Raw genomic sequence first — 27,201 nt, 5'->3', positions numbered from 1 at the left:
AACAAACGACGCGCTTTTTCTTGTATCACAGCAAGAGATAAAGGCATGCGACGTTTAGTTTGATCTTCTATCCACACACATAATAAATGCTTCATATTGTGCATGGCACCATCTCTCATTCTCGTTAGTGTCGTTGCACTCGAACTGGTCGCAATCTGTGATATTTTCTTTATCTTTGCCGAACTTTGAACGATCGAATGTACAGTCGATGCAGCGATTGCTGCACACGGCCGATTTCCGTTGTCCCTTCACCTCGTTCATGTCTTTTAATTATATCCAATTTCACCTTCAATGTGACAGCCTTTCCTTGTCGCTTGAAACGAGGTGTGCTCGGCAAAAGACTTGCGGGTCGCTTGGGATTCATACTGGAAGGTATGCAGGCGAGCGTGAAGAGAATACGTACAGTACAGCATACAGTACTTGCGCAGTAAAGTGAAAGTGTGTTTATGCGCATCCTGTGTGATTGTTGTTTTTTGCAGGCAGTTTGAAACTTTTTTTTGCGTTTTTCCTTGCAATGACATTACGATAGGCATAAAATGTTTGCGATAATTGAAAAATTGGTCATTAAAACTAAATTACGAAAAATCGAAACTACGATATGCAAACTTCCGGTTAGCGAGGACTTACTGTATATATATATATATATATATATATATATATATATATATATATATATATATATATATATATATATATATATATATATATATGTTATAAAAAAACACCTTCAAACCAACAAACACACATTCAATCTTTTCAGACAAATATCTCCACTTGACCAAGAAACAAAACATTGTGATAGATGTGATAATGATGTGATAATTAAAAAGATAAAAAAACACCTTCAATCACGCAAACACAAGAAGAATGAAGAAAGGGAAGGTGCCACTAAATTATCCATTGAAAACACTGATGGCACATTTAAAGGACATATAAAAATAAGATTGTTTCGCTTTCAAGACCCTGGACCATCTTCAATCATTGAAGCTGTTGATATGGTTAAACAAAGTATTGAAACTATAATTAAAAACACATTAAGTGAAATGAAAACTTTTAAGTTTTATATGGGAATAAAATTGAAAATGTTAAGACAAGACGGTGAAACTACTCCCTATATGAGAACAAACCCTCACTTTATCTCATCATTTCAAGATTTTGTAAGATGTGATGTTTACGATGAACTCCAGAGACAAGAACATGTTCATAACACTGTAGTCGGTGGTGGATTTGCTATTACAAAAATAATCTTTTTAGATATACACATCTTAAAATCAGATCCTCTTCAAGCTTCTTCTTATATTGACTTACCAAAAGAGATAAAACTTAAATAAACAGTGGGTAATATTCAAAACAACGATAATAAATGTTTTCCATGGTCTTCGTGCTCACTTTCATCCTCCACAATGGAAACCTGGAAGGGTTGAACATTACAAGAAATACAAGAATACATTAAATATTAAAGATTTAAATTTTCCAATGTCATTGAGAGATATTCCTAAATTTGAGAAAATGAATAATCTATCTGTTAATGTATATGGATTAACGGATACAAACAAAGTTCTGATATAAAAAATTTTAAACAACTATAAAAATGATGAAACACACATTGACCTTATCCGCTTTACTTCAGAGGAAAAATAACTTAATGCTTTCATCAAAAAATTTCTCGAGATTAACCAAATCACCACTATACAAGAGAAAATGTAAAACGTATTCTTGTAACAGATGTCTCAACTCCTCTCATACAAAAGAACTATTAAATCAACATTCAAAATATTGTAATAATCATAAATCAACTGTAATAAATTTACCAAAAGCAGGCTCAAACATATCATTAAAAGATTTTAACAAATCGATAAAAGATCCGTTTGTGATATATGCTGATTTTAAAAGTATCCTTGAAAAGATAGATACTGTTTCTCCAAATCCAAATAAATCATACACAAATAAATATCAAAAACATACTCCTTGTGGTTTCTGTTATTATATCAAATCATCTGTTGGTGATCAATAAAACAAGTTAGAACTTTATAGAGGAGAAGATGCCTCAGAGGAGTTTGTAAGACGATTGGAAAAAGACTGTATCAGACGAAGAGAAATAATGGTTAAAACCTATAAACCAATGTCATTAACAAAGGGAGAGAGAAAGGAATTTAGAAAGAACAGTAGCTGTCATATTTATGAGGAGAAAATTGAGGGAGAGGTCAAAGTTAGGGATCATTGTCATCTTACTGGAAAATATAGAGGTCCAGCTCATTCCCGTTGTTATCTTAGTTACAAGCACCTAAACATTATTCCTGTCTTTCTTCACAACAATGCTGACTATGACACACATCTATTTATAAATGAACTTTCAAAGACATCTGGAGATATTTCTGCCATTCCTAACACAGATCAAAAATACATCTCATTCACAAAACCAATTCATATATCCCCCATAACCCACATCAGATTTCTTGACACATTCAAGTTTATGGCAAGTCCATTATCTAACTTAGCATCAAATATTAAAAACTTTCCAAATTTTAAATAAAATTTCTCAAATCAAGAAGAGATTGATCTCTTATCACAAAAGGGAATAAATCCGTATGACTATATGGATTCATTTGAGAGGTTTAAAGAAACACAACTTCCTTCAAGGGAGAGTTTCTATCGCAAGTTGAATGAAACTCGTATTTCCGATGGAGATTATATACAAGCTAAAAAGGTTTGGGAGAAGTTTAATATCAAAAATCTTGGAGAATATCATGATTTGTATCTTAAAACTGATGTATTGTTTTTGGCTGATCTGTTTGAAACTTTTGGAACAGTCTGTCATAATAAAAATTCTTATGGATGAGACCCCCCTCACTATTACACAGCCCCCTGGTTTGGATTGGAGTGTTATGTTAAAAATTACAAAACAGAATCTGCAATTAATCAGTGATATAGATATGCTTTTAATGATAGAGAAGGCTAAAAGAGGAGGAATATCTCAAGTATGTTCCAAGAGATATGCTAAAGCAAATAACAAATATCTTCCTAATTATCATAAGAATGAGGACAACGCTTACCTGATGTATTATGATGCTAACAATTTGTATGAGTGGGTTATGTCTCCATCTTTACCTTCTGGAAAACTTTAAATGGGTTAAGGAAAAACATTATGAAAAAGTTTTACAAGACATTGTTGTCTCCTCTCAAAAAGAATTGGATGAAGTTGAAGTTGGATATTATTTTGAGGTTGATTTAAAATATCCAGAAGAACTTCATAACAAACATAAAGACCTACTTTATGCCCCTGATAAAGAAAGTCCAAGAAAAGAATGGTTAAGTGATTACCAACAGTCATTAATATGAAAGGAAAATCTACAGAAAACTACTTACTACATTAAATGATAAAGAAAGTTATGTTTTGCATCAAAGGAACTTCAGGCAATATTTATCTGCTGGGTTGAGAGTGAGGAAAATTCATAGGATTTTGAAATTTAAACAAAGTCATTGGTTAAAGAAGTATATTGATTTTAATACAAAAAGGAGAACAGAAGCAAAACCAGATTTTGAGAAGGACTTTTATAAATTAATGATAATGCTGTATTTGGAAAGGCTATGGAAAATGTTAGGATTCGACAAAACATAAGACTTGCTGCATCTTGGAAACAGGCTTTGAAGTTAATTAATCGACCATGTTTTGAACGGGTGGAGGTATTTTCAGAGAACTTTTGTGCTATTCATTTGAGAAAAAAAGAGTATTGAAATGGATAAACCTATTTATATAGGAACACCAATTCTTGACTTGTCAAAGTTGTTAATGTATGACAATTACTATAATAATTTTAAATCATGGTATAAGGATAATGTGTCTGTTATATATGGATACAGATAGTTTTATCTATCTATAATTCCAGCAATCTGTGTGTGTCTCTGACCACTGTTTCTCGACAACCGCTGGTCTGATCTAATTGAAACTTGCCAGATATATTGCTGGGGCCCTGAGGATGTGCCTTTTCAAAGTTTGATATTAATCGGACAAGTGCTTCCCAAGTTATGGCCATTTATTTACCAAACCAATGACAACACATGTTGTTGCGTGGGCATGGCCGATGGGGAAGGGAAGCTCATCTGCGGTCCCCATTACGGGTTACAACGTACAGACTTCCGGAGAGTGATGACTTCGTGTATTCTAATAATTTCTCGATTTCTTTTGCGTATTTATAAATAAACACAATGCCGCAAGTTATGATCGTTTTCATATGAGACGGTGCATAAATTTCAGTAACATCAGAGTGCTGGTATGCTCCGAACCAGGAAGTAATTTTTTTTCTTTTCTCTTCTCTTTTTGTTTTTCCTTGCGATGACATTGCGAAAAGGCAAAATACGTTGGCACTAATTGAATAATTGGCCATTAAAACCTAAATTGCGAATCATCGTAACTGTGATATGCGAACTTCCGCGCCACGCACGTACGGGCACGCGAGAGTGAAGAAACGGCCTGTGTGGTTGTTGTTTGTTGCTCACGGTTGGAATATTTATTTATTATTATTTTTTTTTTTTTTTTACGGGCACGTACTAGTATTAGAAATTAAGACAAGTGATGTGTATGAGGATATGATTGATAATATTGATATATATGATACAAGTAATTATAAGTCAGGTGATGTGTTGTTTTCATCAAAGAATAAAAAGGTTATTGGTAAGTTTAAAGATGAATTGGGTGGGAAGGTCATGAGTGAATTTATAGGATTGAGATCGAAGTCTTATGCTTTCACTTATATTGATAATAGTAGGGTAAGAATACTGATTCTGGCTCACTTTTCCCCATGTAAATGAATGGGGGATTTTCAGCGATTTATATTTTTTTTCCCTAAAAATAAATCCCCTTTTTATCCCAAGGTATATTTATTTGTCTCCCCTTTTAACCTGGAGGTTGAACCTCATTGAATTGAACACCTGAGGGTTGAACAGCTCACTCATTGAACCTATAAAGATTTGTTCATTCTCAAATTCCTTCAATAGTTTAATTTTCTTTGCACAATAATCCCCATCTAAAATATTGACAAACAAAACATTTGAATCTTTATATTTTTTAAGATACCCCATTTGTGCCATTACGAAATGATAAACTTCTCTTAATGCTCTTGTTTGACCACCTCCTGAGCCACAGGTTATTTTTTGTTAAGCCCCGCCCACTTTTCTTTAAGCCCCGCCCACTTTTGTTAAGCCCCGCCCACTTTCCACAAGGTATTCAATAAGCCCCGCCCACTTTTGCTAAGCCCCGCCCACTTTTGCTAAGCTCCGCCCACTTTTCATAAGGTATTTTTCTAAGCCACGCCCACTTTTGCTAAGCCCCGCCCACTTTTGTTAAGCCCCGCCCACTTTCCACAAGGTATTCAATAAGCCACGCCCACTTTTCCTAAGCCCCGCCCACTTTTGCTAAGCTCCGCCCACTTTTCATGAGGTATTTTTTTCTAAGCCACGCCCACTTTTCCTAAGCCCCGCCCACTTTTGCTAAGCTCCGCCCACTTTTCATAAGGTATTTTTTCTAAGCCACGCCCACTTTTCCTAAGCTCCGCCTACTTTTGCTAAGCCCCGCCCACTCTTACATCATTTCCAGTTCATCTCTGACTCACAAAGAAATCACTAGAAAATTACAGGATGTTATGGTTTTGAAAAATTTCCCAATGAAGGCTTGCCTAGGCTTGCCCAGGGAATTTCCAAAGGAAACCACACCCACCAGTCTTTCTCTATAAAAGCTTCAAACCCAGGCTCCATTTTAAACATTTGTTCTTGCTGGCAATGGTGTTCTGTGTGCTTGTCTCAAACTCTCTGTCTTCTATGGAACTAAACCTTCAAGTTGATGAACTGGATTCAAACCTCTTATCTATTGAGGTAAGATTTTTTATTTTCCTATTTTCAAACTTTGATTGAAGCATACTCATTTATTAATTAAATAACTTAATTAATACATTATTATTTTCTCTCACAGGAAATTGTATCTGAAAATACTGCTTTTGCTACAACTTGGGGGGAAATTGTTGGCTTGGTTGAAGACCTTGAGTGGGATGACTTTGGTGTTCCTTGGAACTCTCTGTCTTCTATGGAACTAAACCTTCAAGTTGATGAACTGGATTCAAACCTCTTATCTATTGAGGTAAGATTTTTTATTTTCCTATTTTCAAACTTTGATTGAAGCATACTCATTTAATAATTAAATAACTTAATTAATACATTATTATTTTCTCTCACAGGAAATTGTGTCTGAAATACGAAATGAAAATACTGCTTTTGCTACAACTTGGGGCGAAATTGTTGGCTTGGTTGAAGACCTTATGAGCGACCAAGACCCACAGAACGAGTTCGTCCTTGATGACCCAACCAAAGAGTTATACCTTGGAGACCAGCAAAATCCTGAAAAAGAGTTTTACAGCAATAGTACTCATTGTGAGTTATCAAGACAATACCCACTGAACAAGTTATACCTTGATGAGCCAGAATACAAGTTTTACCTTGGAGACTCACAAATTTTGAAAAAATCAGTAAATGAGTTCTGCCTTGATGGTTTAAATAACTACCTTGGAGACTCAGGAAAAGGGTTTTGCCAAGATGGTTCTAAATATGGGGCCTACCTTGGAGACTCACAAATTTTGAAAAAATCAGTAAATGAGTTCTGCCTTGATGGTTTAAATAACTACCTTGGAGACTCAGGAAAAGGGTTCTGCCAAGATGGTTCTAAATATGGGGCCTACCTTGGAGACTCACAAATTTTGAAAAATCAGTAAATGAGTTCTGCCTTGATGGTTTAAATAACTACCTTGGAGACTCAGGAAAAGGGTTCTGCCAAGATGGTTCTAAATATGGGGCCTACCTTGGAGACTCACAAATTTTGAAAAAATCAGTAAATGAGTTATCCTTAAGAGACTTTGTAAGTTGGTTTTACTTTGAATACTTGAAATGTGGGTTCTGGATTGATAACTCACAATGTGATACATATCTTGGAAACTCAACGGGAATGTGGTTATACCTTGAAGACTTGGAAAGTTGGGTTTATGTTGGACACTTGAAACTTTTTTGGGGGCTTTTATTTATTTATTTATTTATTTATTATTATTATTATTTTATTTATTTATATTTTGGAGACTTTTGGAGTTGCTATCACTCTTTGGGATCTAAACCTATCGATGTAGTTCTTTGTCGGATGGTGCTTGATGGGAGCAAGATCAAGAAAGTTCTGGGAAGAAAGTGCAGGCTTACTCCCCCTTTCTACGTCATCAAACCTGAAAGCCTTAAAAGACAGAATTGGAAGAAGAAAAAAACGTAAAAATATATATATATATAGGTGGAAATCTCATTTTGAAAAAGACATTGTGTTGGGCGAGGATTGAGTTGGGGTTGAGATTTTGAATGTGAGGGTTGGGGTTGAGATTTTGAATGTGAGGGTTGGGACACACACACACATACACATCAACAAACAAAAGTTAAGCCTTGACTATTCAGTTGAGGATTCTGTGTTTGGGGTTCACAGATCTAAGAACGTCCCCCTTGACACACATTATATACTGTTATACACCTCGGACTTGGCCCTCGAGTGTCCACAACGGTGTATAGTAGGAGGGAGTGAAGCGCCAACCTATTGCTCCCATTACACACACACACACAAACAAAAGTTAAACCTTGACTATTCAGTTGAGGATTCTGTGTTTGGGGTTCACAGATCTAAGAACGTCCCCCTTGACACACATTATATACTGTTATACACCTCGGACTTGGCCCTCGAGTGTCCACAAAGGTGTATTATCTGCTTAGTTTTGTCTTTTGTAATTCCTGTGAATAAAATGAACCTAAAATCTCTTCCCCTTCCAAATCATATATTTTATAAGTCCAAGGAACTGTATCTATTACATCAACAATTTTAAAAAGTTCTTTCGTCCATCGTTCAGTAAAACCCTTTTCAAAATGAGATTTCCACCTATATATTCTTACGATATCACCAACTTTGAACTTAGGTTTTCTGACATTAATCTCTTTTTCATATTTTAATTTTGTAAATGTTTCTGATGGCTTCATATTCGTTGACGTGTGAATCGTGTCATTATACTTATCCACAATATCCTGAATAAAAGATGACCATTGTTGTGAACCGAGTTGTGTGAATTTTTTATATAGTCTCTCTTTTAAGGTACGATTAAAACGTTCAACAACAACTGCCTTCCCTTCATTAAAGGTACTGTATAATGTAATACTGTTATTTTTTAGAAAATTCATAAATGTCTTGTTATAAAACTCTCTACCCTCATCAGTCCACAATTTCTTAGGTTTTCTCTTACTTTTATTAAATATCTGTTGAAAAGCTAACATAAGAGTATTACCTGTTTTGTTTTTTAAAGGGACAACCCACGCATATCTACTCCTCAAATCAATAACGGTTAAAGCATACTTGTACCCCTTATCATTATTGAGTTCAATCAAATCAGCAGACCAGATATAATCAACTTCCTTGGAATAAACTTTCCTTCTCTGAAACTTTGTGAATATTGGTTTATGTAATTCATCAGCTAATTGCTCTTCAGTCTTAATGGCATCATTAGAGCCTATAAGTTTTTTGAATTTCCAAGTCCAAGTTTCAATTTAGCACTAATCATCTTCTTCACGATGAACCTATCAACTTTTTCTCTCAAGGTTGGATTTTGTATCAGAGACAAATTATATAACATTTCTCTATCGGCTTCATGCTTTTCTTCCAACGTTGTGGTATTCCCATAATCAATATCGTGTCTCATGCACACTTCATCAACTCTATTGATTGGTTTACTCCAGGATTTAGGATTGTCTGCCTCATCTAATCTTTTATCCAAGTTTGTGCCTGGACCACAGAAAGAATACCCTGGAAGATGTAATTCCCCTGGTATTCCAGTAGTTGTAAATTTACTTCCTGATAAAAACTTTTGTATATCTCCTCCGAGTTTGTGTTTGGAGATAAATTGATTTTTTTTGAACCACACACCGAACATATACCTTTTTGTATAACCCTGTTATTTTTACTTTTAATATATGAAATATTTTTAGTATTAGTTTTCTTTTTACATTTGAGACAATAACTCATTTATTTATGAGAAAAATTTCTGCAGAGTGCAAAAACCTTTTTAGTTTCCAACATGCACATTTGAATCTTAATTTTTAAAACATAAAGAATCCTTAGAAATGCCTTCACTCTCTCCTCCATTTATTTAAGAAAAAACTTGAATTAAAATACATGTCTTCTCGATGTCGATAGTCTTGTCGAAAGTATTGCAAATAGACTTTTTAATTCTTTGTATTCCTCCCTGGTGAGATAAGTTAATTTCTTTAATACCTCTATTCTTTTTTGAATCTCACTGGTTTCCATATTTTGATATTTATTCATTCTCTCTCTTTCCTCCCTCTCTCTCTTCTCTCTTTCCTCCTTCTCTCTCTCCTCCTCCTCCTTTTCCTCCTCTTCCCTCTCTTCTTCAACTCCTTCCTCATCCCTTACTATACTTGAATCGTTTACACCCCATAGAATATTATACATATATTCATCAGGATTTCTTGTTATTCCTGTATCCAAAATAATTTTTTACAACAGGATACCAATAAAATTTCTTTTGAATTTCTAAAAGAGCCTTACCTTTTCTTAACCTTATAATTTTTTCATTATTTAACATTCTAATTAAATCTAAAGTTGTTGGTTTATCAACATCAGCATAATGCCAATCTTTTATTGAAAATACCTCATTCTTATGTTGTAGAACATATTTATTAAAATACCGAATACCCTTTTCTTGAAGGTATGCTTGAACACAGAAATGATAATTTTCTTGAAGCCTTCTTGCTGTCATTTATGTATTAGAAATATATGTTAGAATAATATTATGGCACGAAACACCTCCCCATCTTCCCATAGTTAAATCATTTTGTATTTCCTTACTTATTATATATAATCCTGTTTTTTCTGTTTTCATGAGATAAACAAGGGCAAAACCATTATTATATTTACCCTTATTAAATTCTTTTATTTGTTGTTTACTAATCGTGGCTCCACAAAACTCATTCTCGATACCAAGTGGATAATATTCTTCCTTACGAGACTGATTTAATTGTTCCAGGTCTTCGAGGTTAATTTTAAATGACCAATTATACCCTAAATCATTCATATCATACCCCCATTGTTCTATTCTCATACAAACGATACGCCCTTCTTTATAAAAATTTATTTTAATTCGAACTGTGAATTCTGTATGACCTGGAGATAATATCAACACTTCTGTATCTTTAGAATACACAGCCGTTTTATTTAAGTATATATATTGTGATAAATCGCTTAATCTCACCAAGTCATTCGCGTCAGTCGGGCTTGGATAATTTTTTAATTTATAAGCATTTTTCATGTTAATATTTTTGTTTATATTATATTTATATCGTTCAGCCTGTGCCTTTGTGTAATAATTTGATAAATCAATATCCAGTTCTTGAGATACACCAAAGATAGAACCATCTTTACCAACATAAGTCATTTATATTAGATTAAAAATAATATCATAAAATTTTTTATTTTTGTTGAGTTGAAATAACACATATAGACATAATTGACCACAACACTTGGAATTTAATTCTTGGACTTGAAATGTTTGATAAACACCATTCTGTAAGAATTTTATGACTTCAACAGGTGGTGGAAGACCAAAACTATCAAAATAATATTTGTCTTGACTATTAAAAATACAAACCCAATGAGAACCGTTCCCATCATTATCTTCTAAGTTCATAATAATATTCTTTGTATGTTTCGACACATTTGTTAATTCATCTCTCATACAAATAACCACATTATGAATTTTTAATTTCTTACAATATTTGACAAGTTGTAAATTTGATGTTGTATTCTTTCCAAATTCTTTCAACCACTCATCAATGCTCATTTATTTATTAGAAAGATATAATCCATTACCTCTTTTCGTTAATTTTACACCTGCTTGTGCTATAGAAGAAAGCATATCTCCAACTAACAATCTCGCTTTATCAGGCAGACCTTCAAGTTTTTCAGCAAAATCTACAATTACACCACTTCCACTAATTTGTTTCTCCAACTCTTTGTTATGTCTTTCCAATTCTTTTTGAGCCTGGAGTTGAGCCTTCCTTTCGTTGGCAGTTTTGACCGCTGTTGAAATACCACCCGTCAATGCTCCAACCGCACTTAAACCAGCAAATAAAGGAATTAGAAATGGGAGAAATCCTCCACTCGTCTCTCTTATTGAATATTTTTTCAACATTGGTTTTGTCATTTTAATTTTAAGTGAGCCAGTGTCATTCAAGATTTTAACCTGTTCTCTTGTGAGCAAAACATCAATTCTTACTGCTCCTTTTCTCTGAATTGTATTAACGTTAATCGTACAAGGCTTTTGATTTTGAACACAAGATGATAGTTTATGAAGATTGATTTGATTAACATATACCCCAGTTGGTACTTTGCCACTCATTTATTTAACAAAAAATTATGTGAGACTAATCATCACACCATTATCTGTATTAATCTGCAATTCTGTTTCTTCCAAAAGCAAACAATATGTATCAACTTCTTCACTCTCTCCTCTTTCAATGTATAGGGAAGTATCCACTCGATTAGACTTTATAGTTTCTTTTTGAGCGCTCAGGTCAAACGTATAGATTGTATACAAACTTTTAAATGCTGTCATATCTAAAATAGGTTCTTTATTTCCATTACTTTCACACACCTTTTGGTAAGACTTGTATGCTTCAGCAAAATCATTTTTTTCCCAATTAATTTCCAATCTATCTCGTGGATAAAATGTTCCGTCTAGAGAAACGCGAAGTTGTTTCACCTTAGCATTATCACTCAATGCATTATTCTTATCAGTCGCAGTATCACCATCTGGCTTTTTAAAAATCATCCACAGATATCGTGGCTTTCCTTCCAGAACACCCAAATTCCACGTGTAAGTAGTTTGATTGAGTTTAACGTGTTGACATCTTCTTTTGAGGTATGATACACTGAGTGGTTTTTTTGAGTTAAGTCTTCGATTCAACATCTCTTCTGTTTTAAGATTAGGAGTATATTCACTGATATACCAACTCATCTCCTCAATTACAAATTTATTCTGATCACTAAAAGCATTACCAACACCAAAAAGCAATCTATTTTCATTATCATTCCTTTGTAGTTGAAATCTAATTTTAAGACCATACAGAACTTTATCATAATCACAAAATCCAAATATACCTTTAAGAGGAACTGCCACAGTAAAACTATTTTCTGCTTTTGTATCATCATTATACATTCCTTTCCTTTGAATATATCCAGGGTCTGTGTTTGTTCCCGTTGACATATCAGGAATAAAACCTTCGACAGACCCCTTTCCCATTCTATCACTGAATGTATAGAGTGTAAATTTCATCATTTCAGATACAGCAGAGACATAATCAACCGCTTCAACTTCTTGTGTTCCAATATACAATCGCACACTATCAAACATTTTCCAGAAGAAATCATTTACAAGTGTAGCGTTTGTGTTATTCCCAGCCTTAGTGAATTTAAATTTACACAACAAGAAACTTTCGGAGAGATTCAAATAGGTTTGTTGATTATTTATTTCAAAACTTTTTGTACCATTTGTATTCCAGTCTGTTCCAGTTATTGCATTTACCTTGAAGTAATCTTCTTTTTTAGTGGAGTTTGAGATAATAATAGTATCATCCAAATCATAGATACTATCAATTGCTTCCATACTTGTATTTATTTAGGAAAAAAGATGTTAAAACTTTTGAAACCCTGATCCAAGTATTTGAATTATTTTCTGTCGTTCTTGGGGGACAACTGAGTTTTACCTTTCTTAATTTCTTTTATTGCTTGTAATTTATGAGATTCTTTCTGAGCATCTTTTATACTCTTTACAGCACCTGCTACATTTCCCACAGCAGAAGCAGTTGAACCAATTAGGTCTTTATGTTTAAGAATAGTTGAACCAATACCCATGAGAGTATCAATTATCCCATCTCCTCTAAATTGATGTCCGACACCCCTTTGTCTCTTAGGTTTATAGTATCCTCTACCAAGATACATACCTTCACCCTTGTAGTACGGGGAAAGGAACATCCCATCCCCTGTAATTATTTTATATTTTCCCAACTCGTGCTTCCTCACAATAACCATCGTATTTATTTATTGAAAAACTTCACGTAGGTGAATTCTGATGGATATAACTTCTCCATTAAAAGAGATCACACGATTATCTTGGTCGGTTATCCTAAAATTTACTCTGTGTATGGTTTTTCCTGACACAGGTAGATAAACCAAATTTTTAGGCTCCATATTGAATTTATAACCAATTGGGGTTGAGTATGCACTGAATGAAAATATTGTATTTGTTTTTAATCCATCATTATAAGCACCATCAATCAAATCACAGTGAATTAACACCGAATTTATTCCTGAGGATATTTGAATGACATTATCACTGTAAAACGTCCCATTCGTTTCAATCTTTTTGAGGAGAAACCTAATAACTCTCTAAATGAATTATCAATTGTGAAATCAACCTTGTAGTTATTTTTAACTTTAATCGTTGATTTTGAAGTATGTTTTTGAATGTTTATAACAATATTTTTTGGTTCATCACCCTGTTCTTTCATAAGACGAGCAATTTCGGAAGATATTTGAGAAATCTCGTATGCTCCGGGTGAGACTGTTATCGTTTTGTATCCACTTCCCGGATTATAACTAAACTTGTCATTTTTCTCGGTTATATTAAATAAGGTATTATAAGTCTCCATGGACAATAAAGATGCCTCATATTCTTTTGTTGTGTCAAGTTGTAGTGGGTATGGGAATGAAGATGTGTGGTCGCTTGTTGTGAAATTAAAACTCAGGATTGTGCTTCTCATCTTATTTAATATGAGATAAAATGTCTTTATATTGAGATTTATTAATTATTTTCATGTTCATCAACTGGTCTAAAATGGCTGATGCTTCATTAAAACAATTGTTATTTCCAGCCTTCTTACTGCCGAACAACAATAACAGTCTATTAACTAATTGCGATGGGTCATTTGGAAGAAAACTAATACCTGAACCAAGGATACTTAAAGCCTGAATAATGTGTTTCTCCTTCACATTCTTCCTACTTTTACCAGAAAGAATAACCTTATAATTTAGAGTGTTCAGCAAATCAATATATACTCTATCATCATTATTTTCCATATCCAATGGTTTATCAATATACTTTGATTCATCCCTCACAGTTGAACCTTGTCTTCCATCTTTTGTGAGAAGAAACATTAATCTCGGAGTTAGTTTAACAGGGGGTTGAGCAGAACTTAAGAACCTTAATTCATCATTAAATATCAATACCTTTTCTTGAACAAGATGAAATATTGCTGGTTGTTCTGTTGGAATGAGTCCTGCTTTGGTTTTTGAATCCGCTGAATATTCATTGTTTTGAACAGCATTCACAATATAATCAGGGGTTGATTAATCTCTTTCAGTTGTTGAAATAAACCTTCATCATCATATTCTAATTCTCCTAAATGCTCTAATTCTTCCTCCGTCATTTGACTGAAATCTTTTAACATTTGAAGCTTTCTAGGAGTATATTCTACTGTGGGAACTGTGGAAACATCTTTCATTTTTTCTTGGGAAGTTTTTAAAAGTGGTTTAAAAAATTTCTCTTGTTTTTTTCAAATGCTTCTTCGCCCGTTAGTTTCTGTCTGCGTTTCTTCTTTATGTCTTCCTGTTGTTTTACAACTTTTGAAACCAACTCTTGATGTTCCTTAAATCTTCTTGCTCTTTCTTTTGTATCCATTTATTTATTGTAAAATATCATTTAATGAATTGTAAAGATCAACAGGGAAATTTTCCTTTTCTTCATCATTCAAGTAGATGTGTTCAAATAAATCCTTTTCTTTAAATATTTCATCAAATTCTTTATTAACATTAATGCGAGTTGTAATTTCTTCTTCACTAATCCTTGCATCTCTGCTTTTCATACGTTTGTGTTGAGTTTCTTCATCAACATCAAAACCGAATGATAAAATCTTCACTCCGCTCAGATATTTAATAATTTGTCTCGTTCCTTCTGGATTAGTTTCTAATATCCCAACACCACCAGATTTTAGTTTCTTTAACTCACTCTTACAATGTGAATATTTTGTTGTACCAAGAGAAACCTCCTCAAATATTTGTCCTTCATTCCTCAATCGCATATGTTCCTCCACTGAAATATAGTGATAATCTTCACCTTTTACTTCTCCAGGTCTTATTGCTCTAGTTGTTGTTGATACAATGCGTATCACGGGGTGTTTTTTAAGTAAATTTACAATATTCTCATTTGTACTACACAAGAACCTTGATTTATGAAAGTTTTTTCCAGAAGCAGATTTACCCACAAGATTTATAATAATAGTTGTCATTTATATATGTAGTTGTTTATAAAACAAAAAATATATCCCTTAATATCTCATCTTGTTTCACAACAATATATTTATATTTTTCAGTCGTGTGCTTCATATAATCCTCAAATTTCTTTTTACTACATAATGTAGAACAATTATCTCTCCAAAAATTATTGATATCTATTGAATTTAACTTGAATAAAATAAAAGTATTAGCATTGTTTCTGATGGAACGACGAGGAAGTTGAAAGTACGATTGACTAAGATAAATACAATTACAAGAAGAATGTCTCCCTCTTGTGTAGTAGCTGTCCATTACCGTTTGGTTTCTCTCATTAACACAATCATCAAAGATAACGAGGTTCTTTTTTGATTTATCCAAATCTTGGGGAGACGGTATATCATCCGTATTATCACTAAGAATACAAGTTATAAGATTTGATTTCTTTTTACATCTCTGTGTATCACAAAATAGTTGAATTATATCTTCAATGTTATAATCATTTAGGTTTTTTTGACGTTTAAATAAACCTATTATATCTTCTTTTTGAAGACCAGCATTAAAACCTTGTGAGAGTAGTTGATACTCTGGTTGAAAACTTGACTTTGTGAAAATTATTAAATTATCATAATCTAAAAAGTTGGGAGTGAGGAGCATTTTTAAAAGTAAGCAGGTTTTTCCACATCCACTTGAACCAACTATGAGACATCTTAATGAATTTGGGAGATTTTTATGGTTGTTAAATTTTATCTTATTTTCCCAAATAGGTAAAAAATCATTCATTTATATATTTGAAAAACAGGTTATTTAATTTATTATTGGCTTTTTTAGAAACTCTATATTTTATCCTAAGTTCAGGTTTAATTTCAAGATAATCCATTATTTTATTTATACAATATCTTGTGTTGATATTTCCCTGAAAATTACATCCATGAATAATATACAACAACAATCCTTTGAACATTTCTCTTATACGTTCAGTTTCTTCCCTTGTAAGGAAAGGTGTGTTATCATCCTCATACTTTACATTCATTTCTCTAATCAATCTTGTAAAGTAATTCATTTTTGGTGTAAATCTAAAAGAATTATTTTCCTTTTTATATTTTTTATTATCATTAATTAGAAGATAATCACAGAATATACATTGTTTATAGGCTTTTGACTCTGTGTTTAATCCCTGACTTTCACATGCAGGACAATTCTCAAATTTGTCATATGGAGAATCAGGAAAGTCTAGCATATTTATAAAGTAAAACTTTACTTAAACTGAAATTCATCTATACTTTCAGTTGTATATTACCATCGATATCGATATACTTTTTTTCATTATCAGATTCAACGAGAACATTTTTTATATTAAAGGTAATTTTAAAATTATCGTTAACTACTATTGAACGAAATGTCATTTCACCTGATATATTAACATCCTTTATTTCATCAGGATTTACATCTTTAAGGTTGTTGAAAAAAATACAAATTTCTCCTTGCATATTACAGATGGTCTTATCTTTTCTTTCTAAAGCTTCATCCATAAGGTTTTTGTTCTTTGATACTTTTTCTTGTTTCATTGCTTTTTCTAGTTTTGAATATATTACTAGAAGGAGAGGAGAAACTTTTGTTAGAGATACTTTAATTGATGTTCTACCAGGTATACTAAAAGCCCTTCCACTGAAGGAAATTGAAGAACTCATATTATTTACCATAATAGTTTTTATCCAATAGTTGTTATATTTATCTTTGTTCAATTTTACATCCTTGACATATTTCTCAGTATCTTTAACAGATGAAGAGATTGATTGAAACTTGTCTTTTGTGTCTTGAAACATTGTATTTATTAAGTGAAAAAGTTGGAGGATAAAATGTTTTTAAGCACAGATTCACCTATAAATTAAACGAAATTTTCATCAAGAAAATTTTAGTTTAAGCAAAGTTTTATTCCATAAATATGGTGAATACAACGTACTGCGATGTTTGTAATCACGAATATAAACATTATAGAAAACACCTCCGAACCAACAAACACACATTTAATCTATTTCATCAAATATCTCCTCTTGAGTTGGAAAGAAAACATTGTGATATCTGTTCAAAGGATGTTTTGAAGAGTAGTTATAATCAACATCTTCAATCACAAAAACACAAGAAAAATGAGTTTAAAGTAAAGGGAGACTATTATATTGAAAACACTGATGGGGCATTTAAAGGGCATATAAAAATAAGGATTTTTCAATTTGGAGAACCCGGTCCATCATCAATAGCTGAATCAATTGAAATAGTGAAACCCGATGTTGAAAAATTTATTAAAAAGACATTAAAAGAAATAAAAACTTTAAAGTTTTATATGGGAGTGAAAATGAATATGAAACGACAAGATGAAGAACAAACTCCTTATATGAGAACAGATCTTCATTTTATAACATCATTTCAAGATTTTTTGAATAGTGGGGTTTATGAAGAACTATCAAGACAAGAGGAGGATGTTGATAATACAGTGGTAGGAAGTGGATTCAATATTAAAAAAATCATCTTTTTAGATATACACATTCTAAAATCAAACCCTCTTAAAGCTTCTTCTTATATTGAATTACCAAAAGAAATAAAACTAAAGAAGGCAGTTGTTAATATTAAGAGCAATGATAATAAATGTTTTCTCTGGTCTGTTCTTGCTCACTTACATCCACCAAAATGTAATTCAGAAAGAGTAAAACAATATATGAAATATGAGAATACCTTGGACATTAAAGATTTTAAATTCCCAATGCCACTAACAGATATTCCTAAATTTGAGAAAAAGAATAATCTTTCTATTAATGTATATGGATTAACGGATACAAACAAAGTTCAAATATTAAAAATTTCAAACAACTATAAAAATGAAGAAACACACATTGACCTTTTATATTTTAGTGTTGGAAAGAATTCACATTACACATACATCAATAATTTATCAAGATTAATCTCTTCTCAGGTATTCAGAACAGCAAACAAAATATATCCTTGTAAGCGATGTCTTAATTCATTTCATACAAAAGAACGATTAGAACAACATTCAAAATATTGTAGTAATCATAAATCAGCTGTAATTACAATGCCTAAACCTGGTGAAAAGATTTATTTTGAAGATTATAATAAATCTATCATGCACCCATTTGTGATATACGCTGATTTTGAATGTATCCTTAAAAAGATAAATACTGCTTCTCCTAATCCAAAAGAACCATATACAAATAAATATCAAAAACATATTCCTTGTGGTTTCTGTTATTATATCAAATCATCTGTTGGAGAAAAGTATAACAAACTTGAACATTATCGTGGAAAAAATGCTTCACAAGAGTTTGTAAAACGATTAGAAAAGGATTGTATAAGACTCACTAAATTAATGAAAGAAACAAATGAACCGATGAAATTAACCAAAGAAGAAAAATTAGAATTTAGAATGAACAATATCTGCCATATTTGTGAGGGGGAAATTAAGGAGTCTAAAGTTAGAGACCATTGTCATCTTACTGGTAAATATAGAGGTCCCGCTCATTCCTGTTGTAATCTTAATTATAAATTACCTTCTTTTATTCCAGTCTTTCTTCACAACAGCGCCAACTATGATACACATCTATTTATAAATGAACTTTCAAAAACACCAGGGAATATTTCTGCCATAACAAACACAAGTCAAAAGTATATTTCATTTTCAAAAATGATATTCACAAAACCTTTAACTCGTATTAGGTTTTTAGATTCTTACAAGTTTATGGGAACACCACTAGCCTACCTCGCATCAAATCTAAGCTCCACGGACTCTTTTCCAAATCTTAATTCATTCTTTCCAAAAGAGGAAATTCTCACTCAAGAGGAAATTCAGATTAAAGAGAGAATTCAAAGTAAAGAGGAAACTATAATTAATGAAGAAATTCTAACTGAAGATGAAATTCTAATTATAAAGAAAATTCGAACTAAAGAGGAAATTCAGATTAAAGATGAAATTCTGATTAAAGAAGGAATTCTTACGAGAGAGGAAATTCAAACAAGGAATGAAATTCAAAGTAAAGAGAAAATTCTTACAAGTAAGGGAATTTATCCTTATGATTATGTGGATTCATTTATGAGATTTAAAGAAACACAACTTCCTTCAAAAGAAAGTTTCTATAATAACCTTTATGAAGAAGAGATAAGTGATAAGGAATATAAACACGCACAAGAAATATGGAAAATATTTAAGATAAAGAACCTTGGAGAATATCACGATTTATATCTAAAAACAGATGTTTTATTGTTAGCTGATGTGTTTGAGGCTTTTAGAACACTCTGTCATAATAAAAATTGTTATGGATTAGACCCTGCCCACTATTTCACAGCTCCTGGTTTAGCTTGGAGTGCAATGTTGAAAATGACAAAACAAGATATAGATTTAATCAGTGATGTTGATATGCTTTTGATGATTGAGAAGTCCAAGAGAGGTGGAATATCACAAGTATGTTCAAAAAGATATGCGAAAGCAAATAATAAATATCTCCCAAATTATGATAGTGAAAAAGATAGTAATTATTTGATGTATTTTGATGCTAATAATTTGTATGGATGGGCAATGTCTCAATCTCTGCCTTATGGTAAATTAGAGTGGGTGGAAGAAAAGGATTATGAAAAGGCTTTGATGAATATTGTTATTTCTTCTCAAGAGGAATTGAATGACGAAGAAGAAGGTTATTATTTTGAAGTTGATTTGAGGTACCCGAGTGATCTTCATAATAAGCATAAAGATCTTCCTTTTGCATGTGAGAAAGAAACTCCAAAGAAAGAATGGTTCAGTGATTATCATAAAAGTTTTAATATTAAAGGTAAATCAACAGAAAAGTTATTAACAACATTCTATGATAAAGAGGGATATGTTTTGCATCAGAGAAGCTTAAAACAGTTTTTGAGAGAAGGATTGAGAGTAGCTAAAATTCATAGAGTTTTAAAATTTAAACAAAGTCCTTGGGTGAAAAAGTATATTCAATTCAATACAGATATGAGAGCAAATACAAAAGTAAAATTTGAAGGGGACTTTTATAAATTAATGAATAATGCTGTATTTGGAAAGACTATGGAAAATGTTAGAAACAGGCAAAACATTAGATTCGCAACATCTTGGAAAGAAGCTTCGAGATTGATAAATAAACCAAGTTTTGAGAGAGAAGAGGTTTTTTCAGAGAACTTTTCTGCAATTCATATGAAAAAGGAAAGTATTGTAATGGATAAACCAATTTATATTGGAACAGCAGTTCTTGATTTATCAAAGATATTGATGTATGATTATTTGTATAATGACTTAAAGAAAGAGTATGGTGAAAATGTTTCATTGTTGTATATGGATACTGATAGTTTTATCCTAGATATAAAAACTGATGATGTTTATGAAGATATGAAGAAAAATATTGGAGTATATGATACAAGTAATTTCAGCAAGAAGAGTGAGTTATTTTCCAAAAAGAATGAAAAGGTTATTGGTAAGTTTAAGGATGAGTTGGGTGGAAAAGTAATGAGTGAGTTTATTGGATTGAGAGCAAAGGCATATGCTTATAAGTATGGTGAACAGATTGATAAGAGGTTAAAGGGAATAAAGAAATATGTAATAAAGAAATCAATAACTTTTAGAAATTATTATAATTGTTTGATGAATAAGAAAGAAGAATATAGGAAAATGAATACAATAAGAAGTTATAAACATAACATATATAGTGAAGAAGTAAATAAAAAGGCATTAGGAGCCTTTGATGATAAGAGATTTATTTTAGATAATGGAATAGATTGTGTTCCATATGGATATTGTATGATAGAGTGTATAAAATAGATTATGTTTTAACGATGGGAAGATGGGTTAGGGTTTTTAAGGGCTACACTTGCCTTTTTCACAATATATATATGGTTAAACCAAGTATTAATCAAACTAAAGAGTGGAGAAAATCTCAGTCTTGGTATATAAATGGAAAACATAATGAATGTGAAAAATATCAAATAAGTCTTATTGAAAAAATAACTAAAACAAAGGTAAATAAAACAAATAAGCGAATTAATTTAAAAACTAGTAAGTTAGAGGATGTAAAGAAAAAAATGAATATCCTTGAATGGACTGAAAACTTTGATGGTTATCAATTGAACAATGAAAAAACAATTTACTATAATCTCAAAATGATATGTGGCTCAGGAGGTGGTCAGATGAGAGCATTAAGAGAAGTTTATCATTTCGTAATGGCACAAATGGGGTATCTTAAAAAATATAAAGATTCAAATGTTTTGTTTGTCAATATTTTAGATGGGGATTATTGTGCAAAGAAAATTAAACTATTGAAGGAATTTGAGAATGAACAAATCTTTATAGGTTCAATGAGTGAGCTGTTCAACCCCAGGTGTTCAATTCAATGAGGTTCAACCTCCAGGTTAAAAGGGGAGACAAATAAATATACCTTGGGATAAAAAGGGATTTATTTTTAGGGAAAAAAAATATAAATCGCTGAAAATCCCCCATTCATTTACATGGGGAAAAGTGAGCCAGAATCAGTATTCTTACCCTACTGATAATAATAACATTGAAAGGTGTGATAAGAAGCTCAAGGGAATAAAGAAAAATATAATCAAGGAAACAATAAACTTTAAACATTCCGACAACTGTTTAACCTTAAAGAAGGAAGATTGCAGAAAAATGAATACAAGAAAGTTTTTCCCTTTTCCCCATTCATTTTAATGGGCATCCCAGAAACTCCATTTATCATCTACTCATAGTATTCTTGGCGCACCTCGTAAATGACACCAAACTAGGCATCCAAAGGGGCACATCTTCGCAATGTGATGATTGGTCATGCAGGGAAAGTTCATCTTACCATTCCAGGACTCACTTCGTAACTTTGTCTCTTCTTTTTTGACGCCCCCTCCCACCACCCCAACCCACCCCACCCCTGACTATCATGCCTGTGATATTTTGTGATATGGGCAGAGTAGTGCCTGGTGTTGGCTTAATGGTTCGGGTGGTGGACTTGGGATCCTAGGATCCGGAGTTCAAATCCTCCTTGGCTGTTGAATTAATATCAGGTGGGGTTGACTCTGCCTATCATCCTTCAGAGGTCGGCAAAATGAGTACCAGCTTGCTGGTATGTTGTGTCCGAGTGGCGATCTGTCCAGGATTGTACACAATAGCCAAGGAGACTGCTTAGGCAGCACCAACACTCTGCACAGAGTATGGTCCAAATGGATGCAATGGCAGAGTCGTAACTTGAGTTTTTGGAATACTATCATGATAATGTACACAGCAAAGCAAAGCAGGTAATGGTAATTACCTCTTCTCTTGACTCCCAATCCCACCCACCCTCTCCCTACATTCCCAACCTCCTTCCATCTCTCTGCCTTTCCATTAATATACACAGCTCACGAACATTCCCAAAAATCCCCCGCTCAATATAACACTTGGAAATACAAGACAAGCCACATGGCACATGACTTCCTGCACTTGCAGCAATACTGGTCCACACCTGCAATGATATCGTCCCTTCGCCAGTCAGCACCAAGTACATTCCATTATACCTGGTCACGACCCACACACACCGACTTATTTTACAATCATTTATTGCCTCTTCCTTTCTCCCACTTTCAAAATGTGTTCTGCTCCTTGCGTCTGGAACTTTGGATCGCCACAAACATGTCAGAATATAATACGACAAAGTTATGTCAAGTTCAATCTGACAAATTCTGTGTAATATTCTTAAACATAGAGAATCCATTGCAAAACAACCGACTTTCTCTCTGCTCACCACAGGTCCTCCGAAGTCCAATGATGTTTTTTGACTCTGAGCCTGTAGGCCGTATTGTCAATCGTTTTTCCAAAGATCTCGACGAGGTGGACGTGCAACTGCCTTTCCATGCTGACAACTTCCTACTTCAACTATTTCTCATGCTATTCACCCTTGCTACACTTGCCATAATCTTCCCACCGTTCCTGGCTGTCGTTTTTGTACTCGCCATCATCTTCCTCATTATCACGAAGTAATCGAATGACTGGATGTTTATATTGCTGTTGAGTTCGTGCATCATCATGGAATACATTTTCAGGAAACCAGGATTTTTTTTTTCCAGACTCTTCCGGGTTGCGATTCGAGAACTAAAGCAGCTGGAAAATATCACACGGTCACCACTGTTTTCCCACATCACGACGACGATTCAAGGACTGGGTGTGATCCATGCGTACAATAAAGCAGATGAGTTTGTTGAAAGGTAATGCACTTTTTATCCTGAGACACGCAAGACATTTTCCCACTTTCTGCCCCTGTGTATTTAATAACGCCGATGGCTCTTTGTTGTTGTGTACAGGCATCAGTTCTTGACAGACATCAATGGGTCCATGTACCTGCTCTTCCAAAGTGGGATGCGCTGGCTTGCCATCCGCCTTGACCTCCTTTGCACAGTGATCACCTTCATTGTTGCTCTTTTTGTTGTGCTCAACAACGGATTGATTGACCCTTCACAATCTGGTCTGGCCCTCTCCTATGCCATGAGGGTAATTAGCTGCTCAACATCTCCATCATGACATTCCTTAACATCTCTTAATGAAGCAAACTCATGCAGATAGAGTCAATCTTTGTTTGAATAAAAAGTGTGAAAGTAGCAATCAGAGGGAAGCAAATGCAAAGACAATAGAGAATATGCTTAGTTTTCTCACACAGCTGTCCGTTTTTACTTTTACATGTTTCACAAATTGCAGGAAGATCAAACAGTGAGAATTAAAAAATTTAAAAAAATAGAAAAGTATGCAGGATTGATGAATACAGGTGGTTGGGGCAAGTCGGCACTTAGAAGGGTGCTTCGACTAAGCCGTGGGATACCTTTGCAAAACTGCACGCACGTGCGTACCTTCCCCACAATTTCTCATTTCCCCTTTCAATTCACTTACTCCCTCCCCATCACTCATGCCTTTACCAAGCCTTAATCGTCCACCCCCCCCCCCCTCCCCAACCAAGGTGAGGTGGGGGAGCACACATTGGGTGAACAAGCTGGATACAAGCTCAAACACAGCAAGAAGAGGAAGGGGAAAGCAGGGATGAAACAAGAATAATAATGTGGAATGGAAGAGGTGGGCTTTGGGGTTGGTTAACAAGGGTGGAAAAGATCATGAGTATGGTTGGGGATGATCTGAGGGGGTGGTGAATGGCAGTCTTTTGAAGCCTTGAAGGGAAGAATGGGGATTAAAAAGAATGAAGAAGTTGGTTGCACAGGTGCGAAAAGAGGAACAAATGAGTGGAGGTGAGTAGTGAGCCTGGATTTTTGGAGTTTTACCAGAAGTGAGTTACTGGCAAATAGTGTGCATCCTGCAGAAACCCCAAGGAATGTGCAGAGAGTGCAAGACCAAAAAGGATGTGGTGGAAGACAGAGATGCCTTCAACCGATCTGTAATGTAAGAGCAGCACATCCAGAGACGGCTTCGTCATGGGAGATATCAATGATTTTGAGGGCCTTGGTTTTCACAGCATCGAGAAGTACCCGGTTTGAGGCAGGAGCATGAGCCCAAAGGGGAGAGCAGTACTCCATCGAACTGCAGATGAATTCCTTGTAAGTTGATCAAATTTCATATTTTCCAAAGAAATGTTTTTTTTTTGCCAAGCAACATGGATGGTGCTCAGTCAACAGCTGTCCTTGGAGGCCAACAAAAAACTTGGATGTACGGTTTGCCCAAGAAAGGCCATGGCTGATGATGAGGCCCAAAAGTTTGAATGACTTAACTTCTTCAAGTGGTTTGTTTAGGAAGCAGGTGGGAGGATTTGCCGGATGGTTCTTTCAGAGAGACAGTACGAGTATATCATTTGTCAGGGTTGAGATACATATTCCAAGTGTTGGACGATCTCGTGATTCTATCAAGGTCTAAAGAGAGTGGAGAGGTTGCTGCCTGCCGATCTGAAGGATGAGGAAGGTTACGGCAGACGGTGGAGTCATCAGCAAAGAGATAAAGTGGATTTTCCAGTGTTAGAAAGGTTGTTGATAAACATTAGGAATAGAATGGGACTCAGAACACTTTGTCCATTCCAGCTTTGACTGGAAGAGGATATGAAAGGATCTCATTAAGAGCCATGCACTGACTACGAGAGTCGAGGAAGTCAGTGATCCATGAAAGGAGGTAGACTTTGATGCCACAGGGAAAGAAAGATGGACTCACGGAAATAATAGCAAATACCAGAAATATCAGTGGATGAGAGGTATCGAGTTCCTCCCATTTCCTGTTTGTGCAATTGAGCGACAGTAGTGGAAATAACACACACACACACACACACACACACACACACACACACACACACACAGACACACACACCCACACACACACACAGGCACACTCACACACACACGCACACATACACACACACACACACACATACACAAGCACACATACACACACACACACATATACACACACACACACACACACACACACTTATATTATCAATAGAATGGCACATGCAGCTCTTATCTCCCCCCCCCCCCACATTTTTCCCATACATGATTAATACTAAATATTATCATTTAAAACTTACCCTGGACATTCACAAGCCCCATATATGTCCTCCCATCAGTGTTAAGAAGCAACCAAACCAGATACGATGTCTACCTCTGGGAAGTCTGCCTTAATGTTGGGAATGACTGCATCATCTTTCTGATTGCAGACTCCATTAAATAAATCACCAAACCTGCCATTAAAAAAATCACAAACAAATCACCACACAATGTAATCCCGCAAGATTCATAGTCCACTCAGTGGCAGCGATGGTCGAAGGTTTGGGTAAAACGCGCCCCTCTACAAACCTTCGGGCCTTCCACCGATCCATGCGGCCAAAGGAGTTTGCAGTACGGGGAGCTGCAATATATCAGATTTTTGGCCAAGTTTAGAAAATTCTCCAACTCTTTCATTGTGCAGAGGCACAGCCCTTTCTCGCAGGTATGTTTCCAAGGATTTTTTGTGTCTTTTAGAAGTTTTGTGAGACATTGCAGGTAACAATCCTTATCTTGCATGCACAATATACAACGTTTGGCTGCTCTGATGACCCCTGTTACTGTGAGGGGGGGGGGGTTGCGCCTGCATGCTGAGCATTCTGGAGTGGATTACGTCATTTCATAAGTCCCATGTTCTCAACTCTGCTGCTATGAGCATTGGATTTGGGGGTGGCAGGTGGCTCCCAAGGCCACTGCACTATGCTGCTGGCCCCATTGCAGATCCACATTTGTAGCTTCTGGCCTGGTACCCTCTGTGCTTTTCATGCTCTGTAATCCCCCGACTTCACCCCTCATGTTACTGCAGAGCACATGCAGTCTGCCAGTAACCCCACTATGGTGAAACTCCTAAAATCCATACTCACCGCTCACTTACACTCATTTGTTCCTCCCACCGCCTGTCAAACTTTTCGAGATTCTAGCCAGAGTCCACCTGGGAGACACCCCTGCCCTTTACTTGTTTGTCATAGAGCTTAATTACAAATTCGGAAATGCTATCAAAGGCACGGGGTAGGAATTGGGGTTCCAACTACAATTCAAAGCAGAGCTTCTTACTGATGTCGACTTTTGACAATGACAGAGACTTATTGTCAGAAGAGATTGAGCAAGCACAATAACTTCTCAAGAGTCAAAACGAGTGACAAACCTCAATCTTCACCTTCTTGCAAAATGATGTCACTTGGCATCTTCAATGTCCATAACTCAAACTGTTTTGAGCATTCTTCATCTTTTGACCAACCGGGTGTTAAAGTTGAAGCCTTTTATGATCTTAGCGACGTGACACAGCTTATGAGCGATTC

General features: G+C 34.4%; 2 protein-coding genes across 12 annotated transcripts in view; both read left to right on the top strand.

Moving 5' to 3' along the window:
• ABCC12 (ATP binding cassette subfamily C member 12) overlaps window positions 1-27,201 on the top strand; it is a 192,921-nt gene that overhangs the window by 146,674 nt on the left and 19,046 nt on the right. For 10 of the 11 annotated variants that reach the window (XM_085847594.1, XM_085847599.1, XM_085847593.1 and 7 more), the window contains 3 exons: window positions 23,187-23,413; window positions 23,504-23,641; window positions 23,738-23,924. The exons of the other annotated variant lie outside the window; for it this stretch is intronic. In XM_085847594.1, the coding sequence (XP_085703720.1) occupies window positions 23,187-23,413; window positions 23,504-23,641; window positions 23,738-23,924 (552 nt within the window). The remainder of the gene's footprint in view (window positions 1-23,186; window positions 23,414-23,503; window positions 23,642-23,737; window positions 23,925-27,201) is intronic. 11 annotated transcript variants of the gene reach the window in all.
• On the top strand, window positions 873-7,283 carry LOC147017734 (uncharacterized). Its single transcript, XM_085847610.1, has 3 exons — window positions 873-5,868; window positions 5,966-6,130; window positions 6,228-7,283. Exons 1-3 carry the CDS (start codon window positions 5,776-5,778, stop codon window positions 6,756-6,758), a joined length of 789 nt encoding a protein of 262 aa, XP_085703736.1. The 5' UTR covers window positions 873-5,775; the 3' UTR covers window positions 6,759-7,283.

Source organism: Eptatretus burgeri, chromosome 11 (assembly GCF_056783735.1).
Source record: "Eptatretus burgeri isolate ZD-2024b chromosome 11, Ebu_testis_v1, whole genome shotgun sequence".
Classification (NCBI taxonomy): domain Eukaryota; kingdom Metazoa; phylum Chordata; class Myxini; order Myxiniformes; family Myxinidae; genus Eptatretus; species Eptatretus burgeri.
This window is presented reverse-complemented; position numbering and strand designations above follow the sequence as displayed.